Source organism: Haliaeetus leucocephalus, unplaced genomic scaffold, assembly GCF_000737465.1.
Source record: "Haliaeetus leucocephalus isolate CR32 unplaced genomic scaffold, Haliaeetus_leucocephalus-4.0 Scaffold184, whole genome shotgun sequence".
In the NCBI taxonomy this organism is placed as follows: Eukaryota; Metazoa; Chordata; class Aves; order Accipitriformes; family Accipitridae; genus Haliaeetus; species Haliaeetus leucocephalus.
Genome location: NW_010972620.1, coordinates 4,682,338 through 4,710,122, shown reverse-complemented (window position 1 = coordinate 4,710,122; position 27,785 = coordinate 4,682,338). Strand labels below are relative to the sequence as shown.

General features: G+C 40.1%; 1 protein-coding gene across 2 annotated transcripts; it reads right to left on the bottom strand.

Moving 5' to 3' along the window:
- Positions 1 to 9,060: 9,060 nt before the first annotated feature.
- On the bottom strand, positions 9,061 to 27,768 carry DCLRE1A (DNA cross-link repair 1A). Of its 2 annotated transcripts, none has more exons than XM_010564728.1 (9): positions 26,846 to 27,768; positions 23,704 to 25,275; positions 21,659 to 21,792; positions 20,378 to 20,496; positions 18,516 to 18,659; positions 17,493 to 17,638; positions 16,278 to 16,432; positions 9,990 to 10,131; positions 9,061 to 9,345 (listed from the first exon to the last, which is right to left on the bottom strand). In XM_010564728.1, exons 1-9 carry the CDS (start codon positions 27,261 to 27,263, stop codon positions 9,179 to 9,181), a joined length of 2,997 nt encoding a protein of 998 aa, XP_010563030.1. In that variant the 5' UTR covers positions 27,264 to 27,768; the 3' UTR covers positions 9,061 to 9,178. The 2 variants fall into 2 exon arrangements, with proteins under 2 accessions (XP_010563030.1, XP_010563031.1); XM_010564729.1 differs by having other exon boundaries at positions 9,216 to 9,345; positions 9,979 to 10,131.
- Positions 27,769 to 27,785: the final 17 nt, after the last annotated feature.

Here is a 27,785-nt window from a genome sequence, read left to right as displayed (position 1 = left end):
ACCTGTGCACTGACCAGCTCCAGTGTTCTATGAAGCATCAGTCCCCGCACGCCTGTGCTGCAGAGAGGGTCTGTGCAGGTATGCGAAAACCAGCAAAGCACAGCAGCTGTGGGGTATGAGCACGGGGGCACGTCCACTAACCAGTTCCCGTGCACACAGTCCTGGCTAGGGAACCCCCCATCTGAAACTCCCAGCTCTTGAGACAGAGAGATAAATTTGGTGAAGCGATCATTTGACGGACTGACCGGGGGTGTATCAGAAGCAGCGATGCAGGCGGAGCGTGCAGGGATGGAGACGACAGCAGGTGATAACACGCAGCCGGGCTGGCAGAGTGCGGGTGCGAATGTCCGCTGCTGCTCTGTTCGCACCGGTGCTGCAGGACAGAGGAAGAGAGCCGTGGGTTTTGCACAGCACGATGGACATAAAATGCCACAGAACATCCTTCTGAAACCCAGCTGACCACAGTGGTCATCACCATGGTCATCACAGAGCTACATCCACTTTTTTTTCTGTCTAAGTTTTCCCATGAAATCTGTTTCTGTCTGTGCCTATAAAGCACAGCATAAAACCATGATTTATGCCCCTCCAAGGACTGTTAGAAGGATACTACCACCATCAGCCATGAAGGTGGCACAATATTTTTACCCAGGAGGAGCCCATGTTTTCAAGTACTTGCTCCTCAGCAGCCCCTACTGATCAGTCGCACATTCCATACTGGGACACATTTTGTCAAAATAACCTCATTTACACACTAAATGCCCTTAAACAGATTAGATGCCCCACAGAAATTCTGGCCTTCTACCCTCCAATTTGCCCCTCTTCTATTTTATTCAATGTCCCAAGCCCATGTCATTTTGCTTCCAGGCAAGTGTCCTTGTGCTCTTATTTCTAAGAATAAAGGTGAATTCTGGCAGTGTAACATTTCTGAGAAATCCCCAGTAGTGGAAGGGTAGCTGAGGGGTGAACAAAGAGGAAGGAAAACTGAGTCACGAGGAATAGCTATAAATAGCAAGAGGTACTGGAGTTAGGAAAAAAATCAAGTTAAAGACTGTAAAACCGGAATTCTGCAGAAATACATTTTTTTTATATTTGGTGATTAAAAAAAAAAAATCAGCTTAAGGTTATTGCCTAGCATCAGACAAGTGGCAGTAGTACCTGCTTTTCAAGGTCAACTAAAGCATTGTAATAACTCAGAGTAAATATATGTCTGGTCTCTCTGGCACCATAATGAAACATCCACTGCTCCGTGGTCCTGGCACCCTGGGAGTTTCCATCCATTTATCTTTGTCTTGTTTAAATCCTGCAAATGGTACTCACTGCTGATGCTGATGATCACAAAGCTGGAATAGTGCAGGGGTGTTTTGGCATTGCAGCAAGAAGATGGGAGGATAACGTCACCCAACACGCCCAGCCTGCAGGAGGTTGTGGTCACTGCTCTTCTCCCTTCAAGGGACCCACATGCTGCCTCATCCCCAGGGGCTGCGGCACCATGTTCTGATGGAAAGGAAAGGGAAAGGGGAAGGGGGAAAGGGGGAAAAGGGGAAAGGGGGAAAAGGGGAAAAGGGGAAAGGGGAAAAAAAGAAGCAGCTTCAAGGTGTACCTGGGGGCATGGTCTGAGCCACAGTTCATCTCAGCAAGTGGCCATCCTGCACGATGGGCTCCTGCTTGCCTTTGCTGCGTCATGTTTGTTCCTGGTGCTTCCTGATGACCAGCCCGGGGTCACGGCCAAATCTGTAGCAGACAAAGGTAAAATGTTTGCTGTCCCCAGTAGGCGGAGGAATCAGGGTGCTTGTTTGAATGAACATCCTGGGAGCAAACTGGAAGGCACCAAACCAGGACATGCGAGCCCAGACACCTGCTGGCTTTGACTGAAGTCACTGATCGTTCACTTCTGTTGCTGTGTAATTCCCTAAGTGTCACATTTCACGGCTGTTGCAGTGTGCAGCCCTCTCAAATCTTCATTCGCTCCAGCATGCTCTACCACTATCATATTTATTACAGATGCACATGGAGTCCTTCACCACCTTTTCTGTCTGCCTTTGGCTTAGACTCCAATTTGCATGCAAGGATCTCCAGTTGAAATTAGTACTCCTCCAAGTATTAACAAGGAGAGAGAAAAAAGGAAGAAAGAAGTGAGTTGTCAGCAGAAGGGAATGACTTGATTTGAATCACGTGGGGATGAGGCTTTTTATGAGCCTGATGGTGTCCCCCAGTTCTTTCCCAGAGCTTTCGGTTTCATTCACAGGTGAGAGCAGATCACTGGCAGCTTCTCACAGGCTGTGTTTGACCAAAGTAGTACAAATCAGGCAGTGAAAACCCCTGAGCGGATGGTAGCTGTCCCTTTGGTTGTGTTTGGCGTGGAAAACGGGTTAACGTGGGCCATTGGATTTCCTGCACTGTCCCATCCACGGACCCAAGAACGGCTGCCAGATCTCGAGGTGCCAGCCTCGCTGGAGCAGGGGAAGTTCACAGCTGGTTCCTGCCCTGATCCTCCAGGTGGGACATAGCCAGGACACTGTCAGCACACGGTGCTCAGCAAGTAGGTTTAGAAACGCTGCCAGGGCAGGTGAGGCAGGACAGACAGCCTCCAAGTAACTCCAGCTAAAGCTGGAGGGGTCTGCAGGCGGTGTTGGTGTGGGCATCGCTATGGGGAGGCTGTGGACCCCCGGCTCCAGCTGCTGGTGGCTCCGCAGAGCCATGCCCGGCTCACCCCTTACCCTGCTGTCCTTAGCCGGGCTTTTCCAGCATTGTGCATCGTCCTTTGCCCAATGGGCACGGGGGAACACATTCCCCCCCCCCCCCCCCCCCCATTAATCTGTTAGGGCAGTTTGGTCATTTGTCATTACCTAACAAGCCATCACTAAGTGTACCACTGCCCCCCTCTCCCTTTGTCGCTGCTGCTTTCTCAAAACCAGAGGGCTCCACAGCAGGAATACCGTGTTGTTGCATGGCAGAAACCCAGAAACCTTCACACGCTGCTGGAAACATTTGTCAGGGCCCTGAGGGCACCAATAGTCCCTAATGGCCCTGCCCAGCCCCCTCTGGGTGTCCCCCATGGCCCAGGACCCCATTTCTGCCCTCCCCGGGGCCATCGGTCCCTGCCTCACCGATGCCGGGGGATGCCGCTCTCCCCTGCCCGGCCGTGTGCCCTGCCGATGCTCTCCCCGTGGAAGAGCTGGGAGGAATGAGATGTGCTGTGAGTGACCATGAAGGTGTCAGAGAAAAACCAGGCTCCTGCTATTGCTGCAGAGCTCAGTTCCCAAGACAGTCGCTGGGTAGCAGCACAAAGAACCAAATTTCAGCTTTACCTCCCCTGTTCAAGCAATAGAGCAGGGCAGAGAGCCAAGCAAGTAACACGGTTTCAGTCACAAGTGAAATCCAACCTTTCTCTGATCGAGGAAGCCCTGCTGAAATAAATGCCTCAACCCATCTCTTCCCCAAAGCAGGAGCTGAAAAGTGGGTTAGATCCTGCTGCTGGCAGCGCTGCATTTGGGGAGGTCTCTGCTAGGAGCTGACAGACAAATAACTGGAGTGATCAGAAAAATAAATGTTGCTTCTCACAACAGAGTTCACTGAAATCAGTGACTCTGCACGGAGGAAGGTAGTGGGCAGCCGGGAAGGGTGGGAGGCAGTGGGGGTCAGTACCTGTAGAACCTCACAGCCAGCCCTGATCTTGCTGAACTCAGCTCCAAAGTCACTCCTGTTCACGTGTGTCCTTGTGCCACCTTTTCCTTGGGTGCACTGTTGGTATCTTTTTCCCTGAGATGGTGAACTTTTTTCCTCTTCCATCCTTAACAACCCATACAATGTACAGAAGGAAAGGTGAATAAAGTCAAATGCCAAATGAGAAAGCTTAGAGGTTTTAAAAATGTTTCTTTTATGTAAGTACTTGTTGGAAACTGGCACAAACAAGTCACTATCTATCTGCTCGGAGATACCAGAGCAGATGTGACAGAGTGGAAAAGCCTCTTCCCTGCCAAAGTATTTGCTGGAGATTCGATAACAAGGTGCCATTGCACAACAGTGGGTAAAGGTTCAGAGTAGAAAGGGGAAAGAGAGGAGGTACCCAGGCGGTGCAGGGCTCTGCCTTTGCAGGCTACAGCTTCTCCACTGAAACTCGTGCCTACGGACAACAGGTAGAGCTGGGTTGGATCCAGTGGGAAGGCAGCTAGCTCTTCGGCGCTGCCATCCTTATCTGCCAACAGTGGCAGCCCGTCTTGTCCCTTCATTTCTGTTAGAGGGCTGTAAGCTCCTTCTAGCTTTCCTGGGGAGAGCATTACATTTAGCACTCCAAATGCACATTTATCATCTGAACCAACACATAAAACTTAAGAGCTCCAATTTCTAGTATTTGTACTGACAAACTTTCAATAATTCCTGTGAATTTCATTCATCCTTGTCATAAATCCCCCTAGATACCAATACTGTGTTTTTTACAAATACTGAGTGTTTTGCAAACACAGTTGAGTTGGAATGGCAGATATCGAATACAATTTCAAATTTCACTATAAATCCTAGAGACCTAGAGCAGCCCATGCCCCACCCTCAAAAGAGATGCTCTTATTTGTTTTGATTCTGAAATGAGAAGCAGCTGGTTTTCTGTAGCTAAGGGGGAATGGGAACATTTGGGCTGCATTCTCTTATTCTCAAAACTCACCTGCTTTTCGTCCCCTACCAAAGAAAACTCACCAAAACTTATTCAGTAGACAGGGAAAACACATCAAGGCAATAACTGCACCTTTAACCTGACATGGTAACAAGTCTCCCACGTAATCCCCCTAAGCAGTCTTCAAATTCAAAACACAGTCTCAGTAAAAACCAATGCCAAATTGCTTGAAGGATATTATCTGAAGTCATGCTATCTTAAAAAACAAACTTAAACACAAATTTATCTTAATAGCCTTTACTAAGCACATATCAGTAGACAGATTTGATCAGATAAGAGAAATGCTTTAACCATCCCAATGACATCTCAGTTCCTTTCTCCACTCCAAGTTACTATCAGTCGTTTTGATGTCAAGGTTTAAAAAGCTACCCAGCACCTTGAAGTTCCCTTTAATTGTCCATATGCTTTTATTTTGCAGTGTCGTCCCAGAAGCCTCCTCAGTGACCACCATGGGGCATGGGTGCAGGTAGCTCCTTTCATTTATCACAGCCAGCCTGAAACCCATTGCCTGAGTCGGCACAGTGAGTGAGCTGCTTTCCTCCTCTCCCCTTTCCCCTCCCTCTACCCTTTCCAAACAGTGTTGCTTTTAGCTCATTTATCTGCCTATTGGGGCGATATGTAATCAGAGCAGGAGTCCTGATGGGAAATACAAAGTGATTCTTTAGAGTGGTTGGCTTTGAAAACCATTCTGGGCGCTGATCAAGAGAGTGTTGCAGCTGCCCCTTTCGTTTGCTTTGCCTTCTGCCCTGAGTCTGTCAGCACTAGACAAACTGGAAGAGCCTCCGGGATGTTCACAGGCCCATCTTGCTTTACTAAAATCTGATATTACCTATATCAACATGTGACACTCGTCTGATGTGAAGGTAAGGACACAGACTGACTCATTCACCCCACTGTTCAGGGAACTCTGGTCCAGCTTTAACACAGAGACCAAAAATCCCAGTCTATTGACTTTGAAAAAGTGGTAGATTTGCTGTAGGTAGAGGCAGCACTCTAAACCAAAATAACAAATGCTTTCACTCATGCATCTATAATGCCAACACTGCCAAAAGACTGAAAAAAACATTCACTCCTTCATTAGGAAAAGCGGAGCCACTCACTAATTAATTACACCTGTGCAATAATGCGGAAATCAGGTCTGTGCTCCCCAAAGGACTTAACCTGCTGTGGTCAGAGAGCTGTCCCTTGGAACAAGCTACACAAGGGAAGAGAAAAGATCCTGCTATAAATCTTCCCACAGAATTCTTGTTTAATTAAATGGTTTTCCACATCTGCTTATATGTTCTTCTTGGCAATCTAAACAATCTAATCCTGTTATTAATCTTCTTCCTTTACAATAATGAGAACAAAAATAGTAATTTCTTCCTGAGTTTGGATTCTGAAAAGACTTTTTTCCATACGAAGGAGGCCAAGTAACTGGATAACATGGAGATCTCCTAACACGAAGGTGGATGAAATGCTGCAGAATTTGAGTCTACCCACAAAAATCAGCTGGTATTAGTGCAAATACAAACCAGAAAGAGGGAGGAGTGAAAACAATGAGTGGGCTGATGCAGGAATACCTACAGCGGAGCAGGCAACTGGAAACAGGCCCCAGCACATAGAGACAAAAAATGGAACCCAGCACAAAAGCCATTCTGCTTTGCTGACTGAAGTGAGCCTATCACCATCTGTTCCAAATCAGGGAAGGATTAACTGGGTCAGTCCAGCAGATGCCAATGTCAGTGCCTTCCAAGATACATCATTTTTGTGGTTAGTTTCAGAAATAAGTTTGCTTTTAAAAGAAAAAAAAAAACCAAAACAACAACCAAACCACCCTTCATTCTGGGTAACAGGGTAGAAACTGATAGCAGGAAGAACCACAGAAAGGCAACAGCTGTCTCACACGTACCAGCTGCACTGAAAGCCAGATTATTTTGGTTCTGTGTTACTACTTGCATGCAGGCTAACTAATGGAATCACACACCTCTAACAGCATCAGCATGTTGAGAGCCCACAGACATAGTCATTCTCTGTAGGGATATTCATTCCTGAAAATGCAACTGTTGAACCAAGATGTTGTCAGAATTGCGATTAAGATTTTGACTTTGGGGTGCTTACTCCAGCCCCTCAAACTTGGTGCAAAACTAGTCAGGAAAAAGACTCAGGAGGCAACAAAAACCTCCATGCACAATTCCTTAATGATTCAACTGCTAGAAGCATTTGCCTGCCAAACAGAATCCTCAAATTGCTCTGACTTGTTCTAAGAGTCGGCCAGAAAATCAGCATTGTCTCAACATCGTCATCAGGAACATGAACAGTACATTACCTGACAATGGCCTGTTCGGAGCGCAGCAGCTGGTCCCAAGGACGGAATGTGCGGTACAAGGTTCCTGGAAGGTACCTGGCTGGAACCGTTAGAGATAACCGCATAGCTACTGTCAAAAAAGGATGAATTGCCACTGTTGGCATAACACCGATGAAGAAATCATGAACTTTAGACAAACTTTGCTTAATTATAATACCAAAACACACCTCCTGGTCGAAGGCTACCCGCCTCCAAGACTAACCACGCCTCGGACACTGACCCCGCGCCTGCATGATAGCCTCCCTTAAGAAGGGCAGAGATATGATAATTGTATTCTGAGAAGGGTGGAGACTCCTGAGGCAGAGGTGGAGCAAGGTGTGTTACTAAGCATAAAAGATGACTTCTGAACAACAGAAGCTTGAAGCTTCCCCACCAAGGACCACGACGATCGACAACGCAGCATCAGCTGGACCCGGGACCGTTAGGACGTCATGAGATCAGCGGTGGTAGCTATAACCTCTCTCTCTCTCCTCTCTCTAAACTTAACTTTACTTTTCTCCTTTCTTTCACCCATCTCTAACTATCGCGTGCCTCCTCACAGGCAATACAATAAAGTTTTACTGTGTGATTGCTGCTATACCCTTTGGTGTTGGTCACCTTAATTTTGCACTTTCGAGATCGTAGCAAACGAACCATCACGAGTCCACCGAGTGGACCATGACACTTGTACAAGGCATTAATTCAGGTTCAGTATTCACAAGGGCTGCAAAAGATTCTTTTTCAAACACCTACTCCAACAGGGAGTGGAATCCTAGCAACGAGCATGCCAATCCAAGACAGTTAGCACTTTCTGCAGTAAGGAGTGCTATAGTAATGCATTATGTAAAATAAAAACAATGCCATATTTCAGTGAACGTACTGAAAGAATTGTGAATCAGTACGAGAACTTCCCCCCCCCCCATTGGAGTTTCACAGTCATTTCTCTCAGAAGACAGAAATAAAACCAAAGTGACTTCACATTACAGAGCTTGTCACTCAGAGACAAGGATCTATGTATACTTACACTGATCATTAAAGAAACGTTTTCCCAACAAAAAATGGCACTGAAGTTTTCAGAAGAGCTGTTCTGGGAAGTTGGGGGATGATTCTTTATGTATGATGCAACTTTTGCACGTCCTGGAAGTTTGGAACAGTTTTTATTTTAGTGCTTAAAATTATACCTGTGTGCCTGCATGCAACCACACACTTCAGTATCACAAATACCAAGCAGATACAGGAAAAGCAGCACTGATAATCTGGTAGGATTCAGGGGAAAAAAATGCAAAGTGAAACTTACCTTTCTGCTGCCAGTACTAACATTTGCCTTTCTTGTTTTTCCAGAATTCATGTAACAACCCTGCAAACCCAAATGCATTGTAGGGGACTACATGGAGAGGAACCACTTCTGTGCTTTGACTACATTTTGAGAATTTGCACTACCAGGAAGGTGAAGCAATCTCATACAATCAACATATACAGAACATTCACCAAAGATATTACAGACAGGTTTCTCAGATTAACAACTAAGGTACTGAAAAGAAACACATTTTGCTCAGAAAGAACACACAAGCTTCATGTAGGTTCTTTATTTAAAAAAAAAAAAATATCAGAAAATCTTGAGTGGAAAGTAGGTAGCATTGTCTTTTATAAAAATCATTCTCAGAAGTACATCTGCTGCAAGAGCCTGAGCCAATCCTCTCTCACAAGGTAAACTCTGTTTACAAGATTTGAATCACAATAGCCAGTTCTGTCTCATGAAACGAGCTTCTCTGAAGCCTGAATTGACAGCATGTGACATACGCTTAATACCGTCTCATTTATTACAGTAACTTCTTTTCAGAAATTATTAACCCAGAGGCAGTTTCTTCCTCAGTATTATACATCTGGGCATCTCTATAATGTTAGGAAAATTAAGAATGGAGAAAAAGGAGTAAATAAAAATAACCAGAAATATGCATTTGGAATAAAAGTTATTAATTTATGGGAAAAATAAGTAGTAGGTACAGGAAGAAGCAAGGTGCCTTTCCCCTCCGCCCCCCCACCCCCAAATTCAGCTTTCTCAGGAGATTGGCAGCTTAGTCCTCCCTAAAGAAAACTCCGTGGAAAAATGAGTTAAATAAAACTCACAGGAACTCACAATTCCCACTCCAGCCTACCTCCTTTGAAATATATATTCTTCCTTATATTTATTTATGTTTACTGCCCTCAATCATCCAGTCTCTAAAATGCTTCTCCATCAAGCTTCTGGCTCTCCAGTCACCAACATTTACAGTGGGGATGATTTTCTGTGGCTTCAACCATTGAACAAAACGCTTCATTTCCAGGTAACTGCTGTGTTCACTGTAAGGAATCCCTGAAATGAAACAAATCACAGCAATCTGTCAGTCTGCTTAGCTTCTTGCCAAAATACTTTTTCAAGCCTTCCAGCTAAGAAATACTGTAGATGATTTTTTTTTTTTTAATTCATATTTGAGATCTAAAGTTTATAGCTAAGGTAAAATGAAAACTTGGGATTTTCCTTCTGGAAAAATTACCTTGCATTAAGTTACCAAGTCATTCATCAGTACAAACTGAGCGACACCAAGCATTTGGTTAAATGAATGTTAAGAGATTCAACTCCACCCACCGATAAGAACTGAGAGGAAGACTCACAGTCTCTCACAAATGAGTAAGGTGTGGAATGAAATCTTGGCTCTGGAACTGCACTGCCACCAGCATCAGCTGGGCCAAGACTTCACCCCTGAACTCTCTACCTATATCAGAAAAAAGCCTCTTTTTGCACAAGGAGGACAGGAGCAAAATGTATGTAAAAACCTGTATTTACAGTGTTCTCAATTATTCAGTTCACAGATCTCTCCTGTAGTGACCATCTGTTCAGTTTCTCAATGAGTTATCAGAGAAAGCATTGGTTATAAAGAACAGTAGGAGTTTCCAGAATAAAAATATGAAAGGCATCCACACAAAATTAAATGTACTGAATCTTTACCACTCTTATACCATATATGGTGATCTTTCCTCTTGTCTGAGGTTTGATATCCACCAAAGAAAGGCATGAATCAGAGTAGGTCCACCCAGTAGGTTTGAAAGCCAGAACTTGATCAAAATTCTCAGAAAACTTATTCAAGTGATCTTGCAAGGCCTGTGAAAAGAATATAGCATATACTTAATACCATTAAATAGCTCATTAGTCTAATGGTTGGAGATGTCATGATGGAGAGACTTCAGACTAAATTTTATTTACATATTTTGATATTAACTTTTTAAATACCATCTGCCTTGAAATTACTAATGATACATATTTACATCTACAGAGCACCTTGTACCTTAGGATCTCAATTGCTTCATCTGAATAAGCACATATTAACAGCTATGCCTTACAGATCAGAACACATAAGGCATAATCACATCTTATAGATCTTGCTCCCCAAATCACTCATTTTCTCTTCTCAGCTGGAGGTCAGCACTCTTGCAGCTGAGTGGTAATATAAGGTGGTGAAAGCCTGCTTCAGTGCAAAATCATCTGTTTAAATTAAAGTGCCACTGAGATCCTGACATCTGCTTATGCCCAGAAGCGCTCAGAGTTAATTAAGCAAGCAACCCAAAATATCGCAGCAATCCAGTGCATGAGTTGAGTATTACTCTGAGCACTAAACCATGTTTTACCACGACTCCATTCATGATAGGAAGGAAACCACCTCTCATCTCTTCACTCTAAAAAAGTTAACTTGAAAAAGTTTCCAAGCTGGCTAAGTTAGCCTTCAGCATTGTTTAAGCTAGGATCGGGAAAAGGATGAGAGGGAAGCTTAAGGAATGTACAATCCTATTCCTGGATAAAGTGAAGTCAGTATTATTTCAAACCAAAAATAGAAAATCAATTTCATGTGTCCTGTATAAAATCTTAAAGGCATATTCTCCATTTGAAAGCCTTACAAGACTATAGAACTCAAAATCATAAACTTTTTATCAGCAGCAGGAAGAAGAATACAAAATAAAAGATTGATTAAAAAAAGGTGGAGAGAGGGGAATAGATAGGCCATGATACAACACTAACTAACCTGTCAGACACTTGAAAGTTATTAAGCAGGGAAGCAGAAAGCTGCCTGTGACACTGCCACATTTAACAGCACCTTCAGTACAACATCCAGTAGCAACATACAGAATCCATCAAACTAGGCATGTGAAAGAACAGAAAAACGCTACCACAACACACTTTTCATTCAGCAACAGCAATTATGGCTAGCTGCCATGACTCCTAATAGGTTGCAAATGTTCAGTACTCACTAGATTAACAATGTAACTGCAGCGGCCTAATTCTCCTTCACACTTCATTTTGGGACGATTAACACAGCTTAAGGTAGTAATGCACATATTTGCTCCCCTTGCTCTACTGAAATCTAAATACAGTACTTCAAATACAATGATTATTATATTAACCAATGTTAATCTGCTTTCAAATTTTGTTATAAATCAAACTTTCACATTAAGGATGCAATTTCAATCTCATAAAAAATTATTTGTGCATTTCAGTCACAGGCACTTTCGAAAATCTCACCTCAATGCTAGTACAAAACATTACTGAGCTAAGCAACATAAAAGAGGTGCACAGACCTGAAGACCCCAGTTCTCTGGAAATCTTCTACTGCATATTCAAGTGGCAGAAGCCTTAATTTTTGACTGTTACAAAAAACTGTTTGTTGCAAAAGAACCATGCATGCATTTTAAAAAAGATGGCCTCTTTCCATAAAAGAAAATTACTACAGTATTTATTCATAACAAGTCCACTTTAAATACACATTCTAATTTTTTCTTTTATTGCTTTAGCCAACACTGTTCTAAACCATCATCCTTTTAAAATGGAAAATAGATTTCACTGCTAAATCAACCTCCTTCAATCACCATGGCAGCGTGTTATCTACAGTGTCACTGAAGTCAGCAATACATGTGAACAGATTCCATAAGGTAGAAGACTCAAACATGACTGAATAATTTACAATCAGCCCTAACACCACTTAAACTCGTTTGGCTTATTCAAGAACAGCTATTATTCAGTACACACAGCAGACATTGTATTTTACTGGAGTAAAACCAAGTATTGCAGTGAAGTACCACAACTCTTTTTTTTTTTTTTAAATCTTTTCCTTTTCATATATCAAATCCACTTGCAATATTGCAGCACTTCATGTTTTGTTTTTATAAATATTTTAATTAAAAAACCCACACATATAAAAAGTATACATATTTTTTAATTTTTAAAATTTATGTAAATGTTATCCATTAACAATAGCCAGAGCACGAACCTAGAGCATGACATCTCACTTTCGAGCCAGGCAGCGCCTGAAGAAAGTTTGATATCAACTCCTAATAAACAAACTCCTCAAAAACCCAGAGCTATACATAGGAAAAAACCAAATGAACAAAAAGAACCCCCCCAACCCAACAGTAATACAACGCAAAAAACTTACTCCTCTGCCACTGTATTTTCACTGCCTCTGATCCCCTATGGCTTGCTCTTTCTAGTTTTACCCTTCAGACTTCACACATCTCAGTGAAACACTCATTTCAAGTACTGGTTCTTTTCAAGGGGGCAGTCATAAGGCCTAGATAACATATATCAAGTCTAGTGATACCTGGCCAGGTATTCAATATTATGAATGGGACTGCTTTCATCCTAACTACAGATCGAGACGATCTATGTGAATTTATAAAGCAGAAAAGATATGCTTTCTTCTCAAATTTGAACTTGTTTCTTCAACAGGTTTTTGGGACAGTGACACAACTCCTGATACAGCAATAGAAAATTGCCCAGAATTCAATATTCAAATACACATTTGAAGATAAAAAGTGATGGAAACATTCAAGCCAGGCAGCACAGTTTCCCTCAGTGTGGCTGCATGTGTATAGAAATGTGCACACCTTGACAAAAGACAGCTCAAGCAGAAAGGGGAAACGCACCGTACATTATTGTCACCAAGTCTTTGGCCAAGTGAAAATCTAGGGTATAGCGCATGTTCTGAGGATGCTGTGGGTTTACAAAATCATCTTTCAACCTGTCAGAAAAACATTCACTGATCCACCTGTTTTTCACAGTGGATTTAACACAATTATGGTCACTATTCATTTTTGTTTGCTTCAGTTCTAGGCAGAAGGTACCAACATCAGTCTTTAAACTCTGGTAACTAGGGGAAAGACAGGGAGAAGTTTCTCTAAGCATCTGTGGCTTTTAGGTGAATGACGTTCCCTGCTGAATCAATACAGTGTTTATAAATCATATATGAACAGCTAAGCTAGTTGTTCACAAATAATAAATCAGCTGACTCCAAAGTGAAAAAACATGCTTGATATTACTCCTGAAAATCAACATGGAGAAAAGCAGATTTCAGATAGCCCCAAAACTGGAACTAAGCAGCTGGACAATGCCATCAAAAGGAAAAAAATATTCACAACATAGAGATTGCAAAAATACTTCTAAAATTCCTGAATATGCAGTCAAAAAAAAAATCAATTTTATCAAAAAAATTATAACATTTTCCAGCAATCTGGAAACTCAATGATTGGGGGAAAAAAAAGCCCCTGATCACAGTAGAAAGCCTGTGAACAAGGAAGTACATGCAGGAGCATCTCAAAACCATGAACTCATTTCCTTTCCATTGTGGGTAGAAAGGAAAACTGTGGGAATCTAGAGTTAGTCTTGGGAGCAGTCAGCTATGGAAACATGGAAGCTTTCCTTGGGCAGGCACAGTTTTATCAACAGTTACTGCAAACCAGGCTTCAACTGTGGTAAGCACATGTACTTTATGCAGCTTTTTTTGGTTCTTTATCTAGAAACAGACCAGAGAAGTTTTTCAATAATAAAAGGCAGAAGAATCATGCATACAGTTCTTAGGATTATCAAGCCCGGAGCACAGAGAGGTTTGGGTTTTTTCTATTGCTGAAGAGCATAACAGGGACAAAAGGGTATAAAACTGGGGCTTCTAGGAGATACTATAATATACCATCAGGGTTTGGCTATTTGCATTCTACTAAAAAGGCAAGTAATGTACAAGATCACAAATGTACTCAATTTACTAAATAAGGGCTGAATCTGAGCTTTTGAGTAAGAATACTCCCATAAGGATTTCATGGATTTGTAGGTTCGCAGCTGAAACTACACAAACAGGAAATTAGCCCAAATTAAGAAGTAGGATTGTGTTTTTGAGTACGGCTAGGGATCAAATAAAACAAATGAGGTAGGAGAGGCCCAGAAGATAATGAAGGCATTGGCATTTAGTGATGAGGATGACTAAAAAAATTCTGGCTTTCCCAGTAATGAGCCAGTAATTCAGGACAAAAACTGTATAATCCAGCACAAGACAAAAACATGCAACTGGAGATGATGACATCAACATTTACATGGTCTGCAAAACCAGGATGATATCATTCATCATTCTTTAACTAGAATGAGATTACAAGTGATCATATAATCTTAAAAAATATTGTCTTTTCTGAGATCATGTTTAGTAATGCTGCAGGAGCAGAAATAACATAAATGGTCATACGAACTCATTTTAAGCATTTAACATTCTCCACATTTTACTGATACTACATTCCACCTGGTTATGCATCTAGCCACTGGCATCATTGGATGTTTAGCACTCTGGAAGCCTACCTAGCATGCCTAGCTTACAGGGACACAAAATTAATAATGACAGCATGAGACCACATTCCAACAACCTCACACATGAAGTCAAAGCCCCAGTACAGAGGCCCATGGCTGTTACACCAGGACTCTTGTCCACTAGATCAGTGGCTTTAATCTTTCCTGGCCCTTTCCAGGGTCCAGGCATCACTTCTGGCACACTGTAGATTCGTCCAGAACTTCCTATTCTCAGGGATGAGACCCTGCGCATGATACAACTGCCTCTCTCTGAGAAGCAAGGCTGTCTAGATATGCTTGTGGTATAACCACACCATCTGTCTGAAGAAGACCAACTACGCGACTACTCCATATGCGCTAGGACACGACAGTAGAATCACATAACGACACAAAAGTCTGCAGAAGAAACTAATATATCTTACTGTTTAAAACATCATACCACACTAAAAATAAATTCATACACGTTACTCATTTTCTGCCCCACTGTGGAAAAGATTATAGAACAACATTCAAACGTTAAGATATTAAGTTCCATCTCCTGCAGCTCCCATCCCAATGATATAGTCTCTTTTTCTCCTTTTTAGGTCAACTCTGACCTTGACTGGTCCTGCAGCTAAATACCATCTTGCTCTGAAGGATTTGCTTGAGATGGCACAGCAGGCCCGAAGCAAAGCAGGAAAATGAATCCAAGTCTGTAAGGCGTAAGCAACCACTGTTTTTCTTCCAGGCTACCTTTAATCTAGAGCCTGCTGCTTTGCCTTAATGCCACTCTGTTTTGTAAAAACTTACTTTCCCCCAGGAATTAGTCACCTTTCCAAACTAAGAAATTCCCATTAAAGCTCTCAACAACAAAAACCCGCTGTCTCAAATCTCAACTGAAATGTGCATTTGAGGTCAATTTAGATGAAACAATGTCTTAAAATGAACTGTTTTACTTGCTTTTGCTACAACTATTAGAGAAGATGGTGTGTAGAAAAACTAAAATATATGTATATATGAGGTGTCCTTCAATTCACTCAGTGTGCATATTTGTTTATGTGTGAGTTTTCATCGACTTTCAAGTATCCTTATCCCCATGTAAATCTTCAGCACAGAAGGAGAGAGAATATTCTTTTAAAAGATGAAAATATGGTTATAAATACATGGAAATTGAACTGAGAGGAACATGGAGAACCCTATTCCTTTTTTATCAAACACCAGACTGGAAGTTTGCCACGTTCACAGGCTGCCTCAAAACAGAGTCTCACAGGCAGAATATCCTTTTAGGCTTTTCCTACATCATACCAGGTAAAAGGCTGAAAAACAGGGACTCCATGTCACAACATATTAATTGCGAATAGGACAGATCCTGCAGTCGTTACATAAATCTACTTCAAAAAGGCCCGCAAAAAGCAAGCCTTTGAACAAACCTCATCTTATCTTGTAGAAGCACCGCATTGAAGTGAAATTACACTTTCTGTGCATCATGTTTGGAGACAGATATTAATGTTTAATTGCATTTCATTTTCAATGTATTGCTCCATGTCAAAACTTTGCTAAATAAATATGATCTGACAAGAGGTTAAAAAGCACCAAACACAACACTGCTTGGGAGGAGCCAACAGTAAGATTCGCCAGCAGGTTAATCAACAGAGTGTATTTTCTGCACTTACCTTAAAATTAATCTTCATCATGGGAAGAACGTGAAGCAAAGTACCATCCCAGTCCACACTGATGAGGGAATTAACAGCGGCTGACTCCAAGCACTGCAGTGTTTTGTACTTATCACGGGACATACTTGCTTTTGAGCCCAGGACTTCAGCAATTGCTTTAAGATTAATTGAGAAGAAATCAGATAAAGAAAATTGTAGGAGTTCATTTTTTGCTTGTTTTGGAGATATGCCTAATTATTGCACTGGATCATTTTTACTGTTGAAAAAAAATCCATATTCAACAGGATATAGTGTTTCATATTCTAAAATTAAGAAGAGAAACCTGTAATAGCTGTTAAAAAACTCTGGCTCCTGTATTTTAGCAGCAGAATTGTGTACGACAATTGGAAAGAGAAGGAGAATAGAAGTACTTTGATAAGTTCTAAGTCATACTTCTTTGGTAGAATGTTACCGAGGTGAACCAGTATTTATTTCAAAGATGCCAGAAACACGTGCAGGTTTTGGAATATGCGACAAATGGCCCACATTAAAGACAGACTAAATTTCAATGAAAGTTAAGTCTTCTATTGATGACTTTAAATATACTCAAAAGCACAAATGGTACACAGCTGCTTGCTCTAGAGTAGACATTTGGGCAATCTTGCCGGTTCCTAATGCTGTAACCGAGTGAAGCATAGCACACAAGATTTTCATTAAGTCAGAAAAGATGTGTTTTGGTTTGGGGAATGCTTTGTCAAAATTGATTTCATTAAAACTGATTACCATAAATATTTAGGAAGATATGTAATATAATCCTGGAAGAAAAAACTGTTAGCAAAATAGAAGTTTAAGAATAATTATATCCCTTTGCTGCTTTTTGACAACATAAAATTACTAACACCAAAAATGTCATAAAGACCTCATTTTTTTTTTTAATTGCCATCAGCTATTTTCTCACCACAATCAATTAAATAGGTTTGTTCATTTAGTATCCAAATTGGCCTTCTAGATATTCAGGGGGTTTGTAAACATGGCAGAAAAATATTTCTTTCAGAAAGTTAAAAATTATTGATTAGAAAACTAAAAAACTAGCAGTAGAATTATTATATTTAATTTCTTTACACGATACCTGACTATCAAGACTAAGCGACCCTTTATATCTTCACGAAAGAGGTCTTTTAACGCTGATTTAGATATTTACTTAGTTATTTGATCCAGTACACTTTTTTTACATACCTAAAAAAACTTTTTCTTTTCCAATGGAGTAGGTGCCACAGACGACTAGAGTACGCGGGTTTAAAGTCACTGTCTCAAAGGCAGTATTGACAGCAAACTGGATAACCTCTTGTTGAGAAGGAAAAGTGTATTCAGGACTACAGTATCTGGGGCATGGAAACAAGATACACGCTTCGTTACACAAGATGGAAGATATCTGAATTCACCAAGAAGGCCCTCAAAACTGCATGCACACAATAACAAAGTAATGAAGAAGATTTATTAGAAACCACTGAGGTGCCCAGATGAAACTGTTGCAATAAAATTTGCATTGAGTATATCAGTCTTTCCTCTACAACTATTCACTCGTCTGACACTGACACTCAATTCTGCAGTTTTTTCTCTATAAATACCAATTGCTCTTTCAAGCTAGATATTTGTATCACATACTAATTACATCCTTATGTCTATTTTTTGTCATGCACACAAACCATAACATAAGGCATTATTCATTTGCAGAAACATATGGAACAGAAATAAAAGACTGCAGCTGGGCATTAGTCATCATATGCAGAAAAACAATTTTATATACATGAGTCAAAGAAAGGTCTAATGAAAACCTGGACGAATGATTTAACCATTTGGCATTCTTTCACTCTTTGAATTCTTCCACACCCCTCTTCATAATATTGTTGAATCCACAGAATACCAGTGTTCATGAACCTCTTGTTTTAGAGCTGAACACTCAATGTATGAATTCTGACACCCAGAATTTAATACCACTTATAAATAATGTCATCTCAGCAAATACTTCAGCATCTTCTCCACCACCCACTTTTATTCTCCCATGTAACAGCATAACAGATGAACAAACTAGACATACATGGACTTTCAATAAATATCTGATCTTATTCAACACTAAACAGAACAAGTGTTAAAACAGTAATGTCATTTATACTTATGTTTATTTGGTTCATATAAAGTCTTACTAAATTGAAAAGAGGGTTATATGGAAAAAAAAAAAAAAAATTAAACACAACTTACGTGGTATCAAGGTAAAGGGTGTGGACTTGTTGACCAATCAAAGCAGGGTAGCGCTCCATAGAAGGATCTGCCCTGAAGTCTCCTGTGTGCAGAATAACACTTCCACTTGGTAGACGGAAAAGGATCATTGTTGCACCTGGACAACTGAAACAAACAAAAAAACCCATACAAATTACGTTAGTTCTCTATACTAATAAACTGCCTTAAGAGATATACCACCCTTCAGTAGCAGGAAGGTGTGCAGAACAGCATTTCAAATCACAGCTACTATGCAGCCTAATTTAGCTCGAAATTCCTGATTTCTAAAGGAATTCTGAAACTAATCTCATGGCCATAGACAAGCTAGACTTGAATTCTCAGCTGAGATGGAGAGAAGGAAAAAACCACACCAACAGTAAAGTAATCAAGCATTAGCCACCTTTTTCGGATACTCTGTCTTCTAGGTACAACAAAGATGCTGCCTCAGTTGCAATCTCTGAGGTTCTATTACTTGATTGAAAGAGGAAACAGCACACCAAAGAGAAGCAGCATTCTTATTCAGGAGAAACAGAATTGTGTTATTGCAGATGCATCTTCATTCCTGCAGGACTTACTGAAGCATTTCCTTTTAAATTCTATTTGCAGATTTTAAACATTATCCTCCATCCAGAATTCCCTGGCTAGAAATACAATTCTCCTATTGGCCACAGGAAATCCATTGTACCTTCTGCCGTTCCTCGCCAAAGCTGGCTGAAGGGCAAGAGCTCAGACTGGAAAACCAGAGTGGTACTATTTTGGACATGAATCATCTGTAAAGAGTAAATGAAATCTCAAAAAAGGAAAAACTGGCATGAATCAGAGCTAAGATGACAGAATTGGTGGACTCTTCAAGAAGTTGAACGTTGTACCTAAAGTTTATATGCCTTTTAAATTGAAGCAGAGGATCAGAAACACAAACAGGAAAAAACGAGAAGTGTCCAAATTACATAAGCAACAAGGCTTCCTTCATTCCCAGAAAGGATCCTCAAAGGACTTCATGGAATCTTATCTCTCCAACTATAAACAAATCCTACGATAAGTAATATTCAAACCAGCTGTGACACAGTGCTGCATTTCAATATATACTTCAGGGAAAGGACTTTTCTTCTAGCCCATAGCCAAATAAGGTACCAAGAGGCAGAACAGCAAGAGCACACAGCTGGAAGTCAGGTGCTACTGAACTTTAAATCCAGAATCACCACACAGTGCCAGCGTAACGCCAGACAAAAACCTCAACCTTTATCACCGAATCCAGTAGAAGTCTTGTTGCACATTTCAACAGGCTTTTCTTTAAAGTTCACTTTTCAAAATGTTGGCTAGGTTTTGTCTCTCCCGGAATCCAAAGGACCACATTTTTCTTTAGCTGAAGATTTCACTATCTTCAGTTGAAGCTACAGAAACCTAACATACCCAATAATCAAATGTAGGACGTTCCCTACTAGACACCAAAAACTGAAATGTCCAGACCACTAGAAAAACCATTCAAACAAGCTTAAAAATTATGGAGGTATGTGTGGTTAACACTACATACGCATTACAAGCAAATAAAATAAAGTTAAACTAAAATTATCAAAAAAGCCTAAGTTTCATTTTCAAAAATAACTCACCTATTTCAAAAGCTAACAACTTGCAAGAAATTTAGGCTCCTACATGCCTAATTCACTTCTGAAGTGAAAATGTACATTACTAAGCCGACTCAGGTATAGGAAGTATCTTTACCCTTTCATTTTTTTCATATCCACTGAAACCTAAAAATCATGAAAACATAAACTGTATCTGTACAGCTATTCATCTTTAATATTCTATACATACAAATATTCCACAGCAAATGCAATGACACATACTGATTGGCATCGAGCAACATCACTTTGATCCCATTCACTACACATTCTGTGTCCATCGGCAGCATGTGGATGTACTGCTCTTTGACTCCAAGTTTGCTCTTCACCAGATTGCCAGTTATCTGTAACAGGGAAAGGATTTAGTATGGAATATGAACAAAATCTAAAAAAAGCCTTTGTTTATTTTAGAAACAAAGGCTCTCAAAGCCAGACTGTCTGGCTTAGAGAGAAACTATGAGATCCTGGGTATAATCAAGCCTTTCAGTAGCATTTCATCTCTCAGAAAGCAAACTGAAAAAAGCTGTCTTAAAAAAGCAAACTTTTAAAAACCTGTCAACAGGTTATGGATTGGAATCAGAGAGGAGGCAAACAAGGGGGAATAACATCTGTTACAGACTGCCAAGTCAAGAAGAGGAGGTGGGCAAAGACTTCTTTAAACAACTGGAGAAATTTCTAGGTGATAGGCCCTGGATCTCATCATGGACGACTGCAGCCACCCCAACACCTGCTGGAAGGGCAAAACGGGACACAAGCATTCCAGGAGACTTCCAGAGTAAACCAGAAATAGTTTTTTGATGGAGGTTCTGGATGGTTTGATTAGGCAAGGTGCCCTACCACGTTATGAGTAAAGAAGAGTTGGTTGGACATATGATAGCAAATGGCAGCCTTGGCCATTCAGCAGCCTGAAGCACAGGACACACAGGACTGGGCTAGAACTACTCAATGTACATAATGTGGAGAAGAGATGGCTTAAGCAGAATCTAATTTCAGAATTCCATCACTTAAATAGAGTTATAGAGAACATAGAGACAGATTCTTCTCCACGATGCACACAAAAAGAGCAAGTCACAATCTCAAATTGCAAAAAGGGACATTGCAATTGTATATTAGGAAAAAATTTCAGAGTGGGTAAGCACTGCAACAGGTTGCGAGGAGATGTAGTGAAATGTCCTATTTTCAAAATTTGACCAACAAAGGCTCTCTGCAGTCTGATCTAACTTAGACCCACATTGCACAGGAGATAAGTCTATATGACCTCTAGACATCCTTTTAAACTTGAATTTTTTCATGGTATATAGACAGGGAATTTTCACTAATATTCTTCATCAGTCAAATCAGGGTAAGAATTTCTTACAAGGGAAACCCAGATTCCCCTATACATATCCAGTGTGCCTAACTGACCCAACAATGGAACCTCTGATCTTCTATTTACTTTCATCAGTATAAAAGTGATTATAATTGCATATGGATTTGATAATATTTAGTAATCTTGGAAAACCTTACCTTATTACAGTAGATTGGAAACATGAAGTTTTTTGTTAACCCACAATAGTGATCAGAGTGAAAATGAGTAAGGAAATAAGCTGTGCAGCCTTCAATTTCTCCATACTGGAAGGCATCAACTGTAAAACCAGTTCCTATAGCAAAAAGGGAAAAGAAGCCAGTCAGTAGACATGCATAGATCAGAACTAGTTTCTAATTAAATTTTCTTTTGTTCTTTCTTCCAAATTAAAAGGGAATACAGTTACACTGCATACAGTTGAAGGAGCCATTTAAAGATAAGCATGGTTTGCACATGAGTCAGCAGTCACCAAAACCATTTTCACTTATTAAAATAAAAATTTAAGTGTCCACACACAAATACTTTCACAGGTCTCCCAAATATCTGTTGTTCAGCTGCCATCCTACACAGATGGCAACTAGTTAAGAAAATAAAACACATTTATCTGCGTTCAGCTGGTATTTTTGAAAGTTCATGCAGACTAAAATCTAATACCAACATCTTAACACAAAATAAAACAGATAACCACAGCTTAACATAATGAATTTTGCAATCAAACTGCAATTTTTCAATTATTCTACATTTAATATTCCTCTTAAAACATGCTACCATATAATTATCAAGCAAGCAATCTGGAGTCTTTGAATATATCCACTGAGATAAAACATGACCAATATGCCATTGTATGCTTTCAGTAAGGTCCTGTTTGTATAAAGATGTTGCATAAAGACAACTGCATAGAAGATACCCTTTTTCTCTGCAAACATAATTTTTTTAAAATGCAAACATACTGACAAATGGTCCTTTCACATTGGGTTACAGTTTCATAAAACCACCAAATAGTGCATAGAACTAATTAACCTGGCGGCACTCAAATATTTTTCATTTTATGTTATGCAAATTTCCCAGATCTTCTAGAACTAGAAATAGTTTTACCTGAGGCTAGAACTTCAGGTATTTGCAACTCCAAAAACATAGCAGTCTGCTAACTGAAAATCACAAACCAAAAAATCCCAAAGTGTTTGAGAGGTACCAGACTCAAAACTTCAGGGAGGCTGAAATATACTAGGCCACGGGGATAAACACATATCATTAGCAACATAGAAAATACAGTCAAATATACTTCAAATGTAGAAACAAAATTCAGAACAAAGATAATATAGATAATAACAAAGCAACTTTAAAACTACATCGTAGGCATAGGAGTCTGCTCTTCAAATTTATCGTATATGGAAAATTCTCTAAGCCCATGGAAGCCATGATACTGGTGTAGCCCCACAAAGATTTACAGGTCAGTCTTCAAGCAGCAGCTTGGCACTTAGGATCTCTAATATATTTCTATTTGGCTTCCTCAAATATCCACCTAAGACTAAGACAGTCCTTTAGTGGTAAACAGAACTATGAGGATCTGAAGCCTTTTAAGCCGCTGATCCATCATCCTGTAATTTATGTAATTGCTTGAGGATATTCTGAGAAATTCTTGGCTGTTTCCTTAAGTAAACTCTTCTGCTTGGTTTTCATTTCTTTGTTTTGACAGTTGTAGTAAATAATTTTTCTAATACTATTGAATTTCAAATGCAAAATTAAACTCAATTCCTTTAACTTAGTGTGAGGAAATAATTGCTATTGACAGCCCTATTTTGAGGCACAACTGAAGTGATGTAAAAGATTAAATTCAGGAATTAGGACTGAATATTAACAAGGGATATATTCAAAACCATTTAAGAAAGTAGATCCATCTTTCAATACTGCTTATGCCTTTTGGTCTGTCAAAAACATTCAGAAATCAGTCCCTGAAGTAATTTTCCTGAGATAACTATTTCACCAACTATTTTCAGCCACTGCTGACTGGTTCTACAATCACCTTCTTTCGGAAATCTGCACCTACACAAGATTTTATCAACTTAGATGGAGGAAAGAAAATTCATTATGAGCTGCAGTTTAAATGGGTATGAAGAGTGAAGAATACTGAAGCCTAAAATTAGGTAAAAAAATACAACACTCAAGCCAAAATTAACCTCTGCAAAAAGCAACAGTTACTTCTCACCTGGTATTTTCTTGTAGAAAGGGCAGTGTTTTTTTCTTGTTCCTTCACCTGTAGTAGATAATTCTTTAAATTTTTTTCTCCACCTTTGTTTGCTACCAGAACTTACATCTGCAAAGGCTCCATTTTTACTTGAACTTTCTGTAACTGCTTCTCCATCTTCCACAGACCCTTCAGCTTTCCTTTTCTGCTGTCTGGGCCTCTTTCCATTGGGAGTTAGTGAACTTGGTATCTGCTTTCCCTCACTCAAACATGTCTCTCCTTTGCTTTCCTCTTTTACTTTGGGTTTTAACCCAAAGAAAACACCAATGTCCATTTGTTTGAGTTCTTTGGCAGAACTGGATTTAGCATTCATACTTGCTAAAGAAAGAGATGGTACCGTTTTAGAGATTGGGCTGGGAAAGCACACTGCAGCTGTATTAAGATTTCCTTCTTTCTCCACTACCGACTGCAAACTCTCCTGGAGAGCTGTTTTTTCAACTGCATTGGCAGTCATTTTATCTGTATTAGTTAAAGTATTACTTTGGTCCCTGAAAACATTACTTTTCTGTGTCAGAAGAGACCCAGCATCTTCTCTGACTAGCAATGATGATGTCTCAGTAAAACTCATGTATGCAGAATCCAAAGCACAAGCACCAGTATCTTCTGACTCTGCGTTACCTGCTTTAGCAGCAGAGGAAATCAGTTCTGGCTGTTCAACCTCCTCACAATTAAAAAGAAAAGAGGATCCGCTGGTTAGCACCTCTTCCTGATGCTGATTGTCTGCACATGTTGAATTACATAACTTGCTGTTCATGTGACTCTGAGAAACAGTTTTTACACTATGATTTAGATGGTTCAATGTATTTGCTTCCTCACAGTTGTTTTTTTTAATTATGAAATTTCCCATTTTGCTATGCTCATACTGAGGCTTCTGCTGTAAGAGAAGTCCATCAAATGTTTTAAACACCACGGAATTAGATTCTTCATCTTCAAAGTTCCAGACTTTGAATGATTTATTTTGTGATATTTTTAATTTCTTCTCCTCTTCCTCAGTTTCCTCTTCACTTTCCTCAAAAGTACTAAGTGGAGAATAAGAAATTTCACAATCACTGAAGTCCGCTTTTGACTGTAGTAGACTTGGCTGATTTGTATCTTTCTGACTACACAGGTCTTCTCCTGTTCCACTTTCTTGAGAAGATGCAAAGTCATAAAACTCAAATTTACAACTATCATCTGTGGTCTGTGTAAGCTGAAATGTCTGTTGAGGCTTTTGAATATCTGCAAAAGAGGAAGTACTTTCACTGATTATATTTAGAGACTTCATTTGCGGTGATCTCTGTACCATCAATGTACAATCATCACTCGGGACATTTGTTACATTATTAGATGGTTTCTTATTCTGTGAGATTTCCTCTACATGACTTGGGGAACAGCTGAGCTTTGCAGTAGTAGAACATGTCATCTTTCTCTCCAAAGTGTTTGCTGAAGAGTTTACAAGATAATCTCCTGCCCTGCTTGCTGCAAGTAGAAAATGGCTGTAACGCTTGTAGTGGGATGGAATGGTGGAATTGCACAGTAAACCATCAGGACACTCTATGAAAAGAGTTAAACAGAGAAATAATGTCAGTATTTTTGCAAATACAGTTGGCATAATTATTAAAATAAAAATCACACGTGACACATGATTTAAAAGCTTTTTTCTATAAATGCAGCTCTTGGGGGAAGGCGGCACAAGTAAAAAGTAACTTTCAAGCCACCAAGACCTCCTGCCCTGAGCTGGCTAGAAATGAGAATGCTTCCAAGCTAAAACCAAACAGCTGCTCATACAGTCCTATGCCTGAATTATTACAGCCCTCTAACAACAAGAGTACCTAACCTTGTTTGAATGCTGTGCTAATGCAATCCCATGGTTTCTAGTTTAGAATTGTCTCACATGCAAGCAATGAGCTCAGAGCAGTAGCACCAGAAAAGGCCAGTAGACATGTTTCAAAATAAACTCATATCTCAGTTCTGAACCAACCTGAAATTCCATTTCAAATTGTCTGCTGGGTTACACATTAAATTAAAAAAAGGAATGTATTTACTTATGTGAAAAAAGTATTCAAGATTGAGATGCCAGCAAAAATCTGTGGCTGTTCCCTAAGCCTTCTTTGTTGAGAGTTTGCTAGCCTAACTTTTGAGGACTTTAAGGTGAATGCATAAATCAATCAGAAGGATTTTTCATCTGTTAATTATGGGAGTAAGAGAAGGAAATGAGGTGTTAACACATCTGCCTTAAGTTAAAACCACTACCAAAATCGGGATTAAAGGACTCACATTTCATTGTTCTGAAGAAGAAACTTCAAGGAAAGTTACAAAGATACAAAAAGGGAAGTGACTGTGTGACAGCCTTTACTCAAGTTTCCTGACTGTATGCTTTCTTGTTTTTCAAAAGTTATGAGGTGTATTAAGAACTTAAGTTGGATACCTGGATCTGTTCAGACATAGTGTTTCCCCACATGAAACTAGCAATTGGAATGAGTCAGTTTTACTTCTTTTGTACAAAACTCAAAACAAAACTGTGTTGTTTTATGATACAGGAATGTTCATGTAAAATTTCATATAAATTTCTAAAGCATACTGGACCAGCAGCTAACATTTCAAGAAAATTAGCGTAACAGACTGATTTCAGCTTCCAACTATTCATAGACAAGTGGACAAATCACACAGCAACATGGATACAGGTTAAGAAAATTTATACCTAAGGAGAAAGAAATTTGGTGTCAAAAGTAGCAGCCTCTTAAATGAAGGGTTTTTTGCTGACACTGACTTAGTAACTGAAACAGGTTCTATTATTTTAGTGGTAAACATGCGCTTTCAGTTTCTTCAATAAACAACTAAAACTGGAGCTTGATAAACAACCATGAATCTTTATCACCATTCTACAAAGTTTTGAGATTAGATTCTGATATGAGATTTTCGTGTCAGATTTCCATGGTCTTCACAAAGAACCAAAAATCTCATACAAAAATAACACTGATAAATGATCAGTAATAACATTCTAAAAATCATACCAACTACCACCTCAGATTTTGAGCTAAATATGAAAACCAAGGTTTACAGCAACATTATGTGACAAGCCTTTAACTTTTCTCCGAAGGCTTTTTTCTTACTCTATTCATACCTTTTTCAATGGATCCTGGAGTATCCAAACATTCAGCAACATGCCATCGAGGTGTCTGGACCAATAGCAAAGAGAAAGGCATCTGGCAGCTCGGGCAGTATCCATCATGAATAGGCTTTGCATTTGGTGAGCTCTGTTCCGTCAGGCTACTCACGCTTTCCTGGGAGTGCACACTGCTGTCATCTTTACATTCATCTACATCCTGATTTGGCCTCGATCTCTGCTCAGTTTTCTGAAGCGTATCAGTTTTTTCTATGGATTTTTTTTTATTTCTATTTTTCTTTCTTTTTGGCCTGCACTTGCTATCACTTACGTTCTGCACAGGTGTAGAGATGCTCTCTGAATTACTCTGACACTTTTCCTTCCTAATGGACTTGTACTCCCAAATGTCCTCTTCCAATAAAGCATCTTCAGACATGGCAACACATGAAATATTCTCCTTCCTTTTAAGCAACAGTTCACAAATCTACCTTTCCCTCCGTTAATATGTTTTCTCTTCCCTCCCCCCTTCACTAGCTGAAAAAAAGCACCTGAACTCCATTTTAAAAAAGCAACACTGGGCCACAAACCAAACAGCAGTCCAGGATGGGACAGAAGCATGGTGGATCCTAACCCAAAAAAGTAATTTAATGAGAGTCTCTTCCAGTATTTGTAACTACACCTGTTAAACAAAACCCAACTCTGTAAGATGCAGAGAGACTTGCAGGGTGAGCCATTTCCTTCAGCTATCCCTCTCCTAAGCACCCAGCCCGGCCTCGGAAGGTGAAGCCCAGCTAGCCCCGCACCTCGCTGCCCCAAAACACGAAGATCTTAAAAGAAAACGACGAAGAGTTCAGCTACGGGCTCGCTGCTGGGAGTCACCACACGGCGAAGGCATACACCGGCTCGGCGCTGCCGGGCGGGAGGCCCGCGCTTACGTCCCGCCGCCGCGGGCACCGAG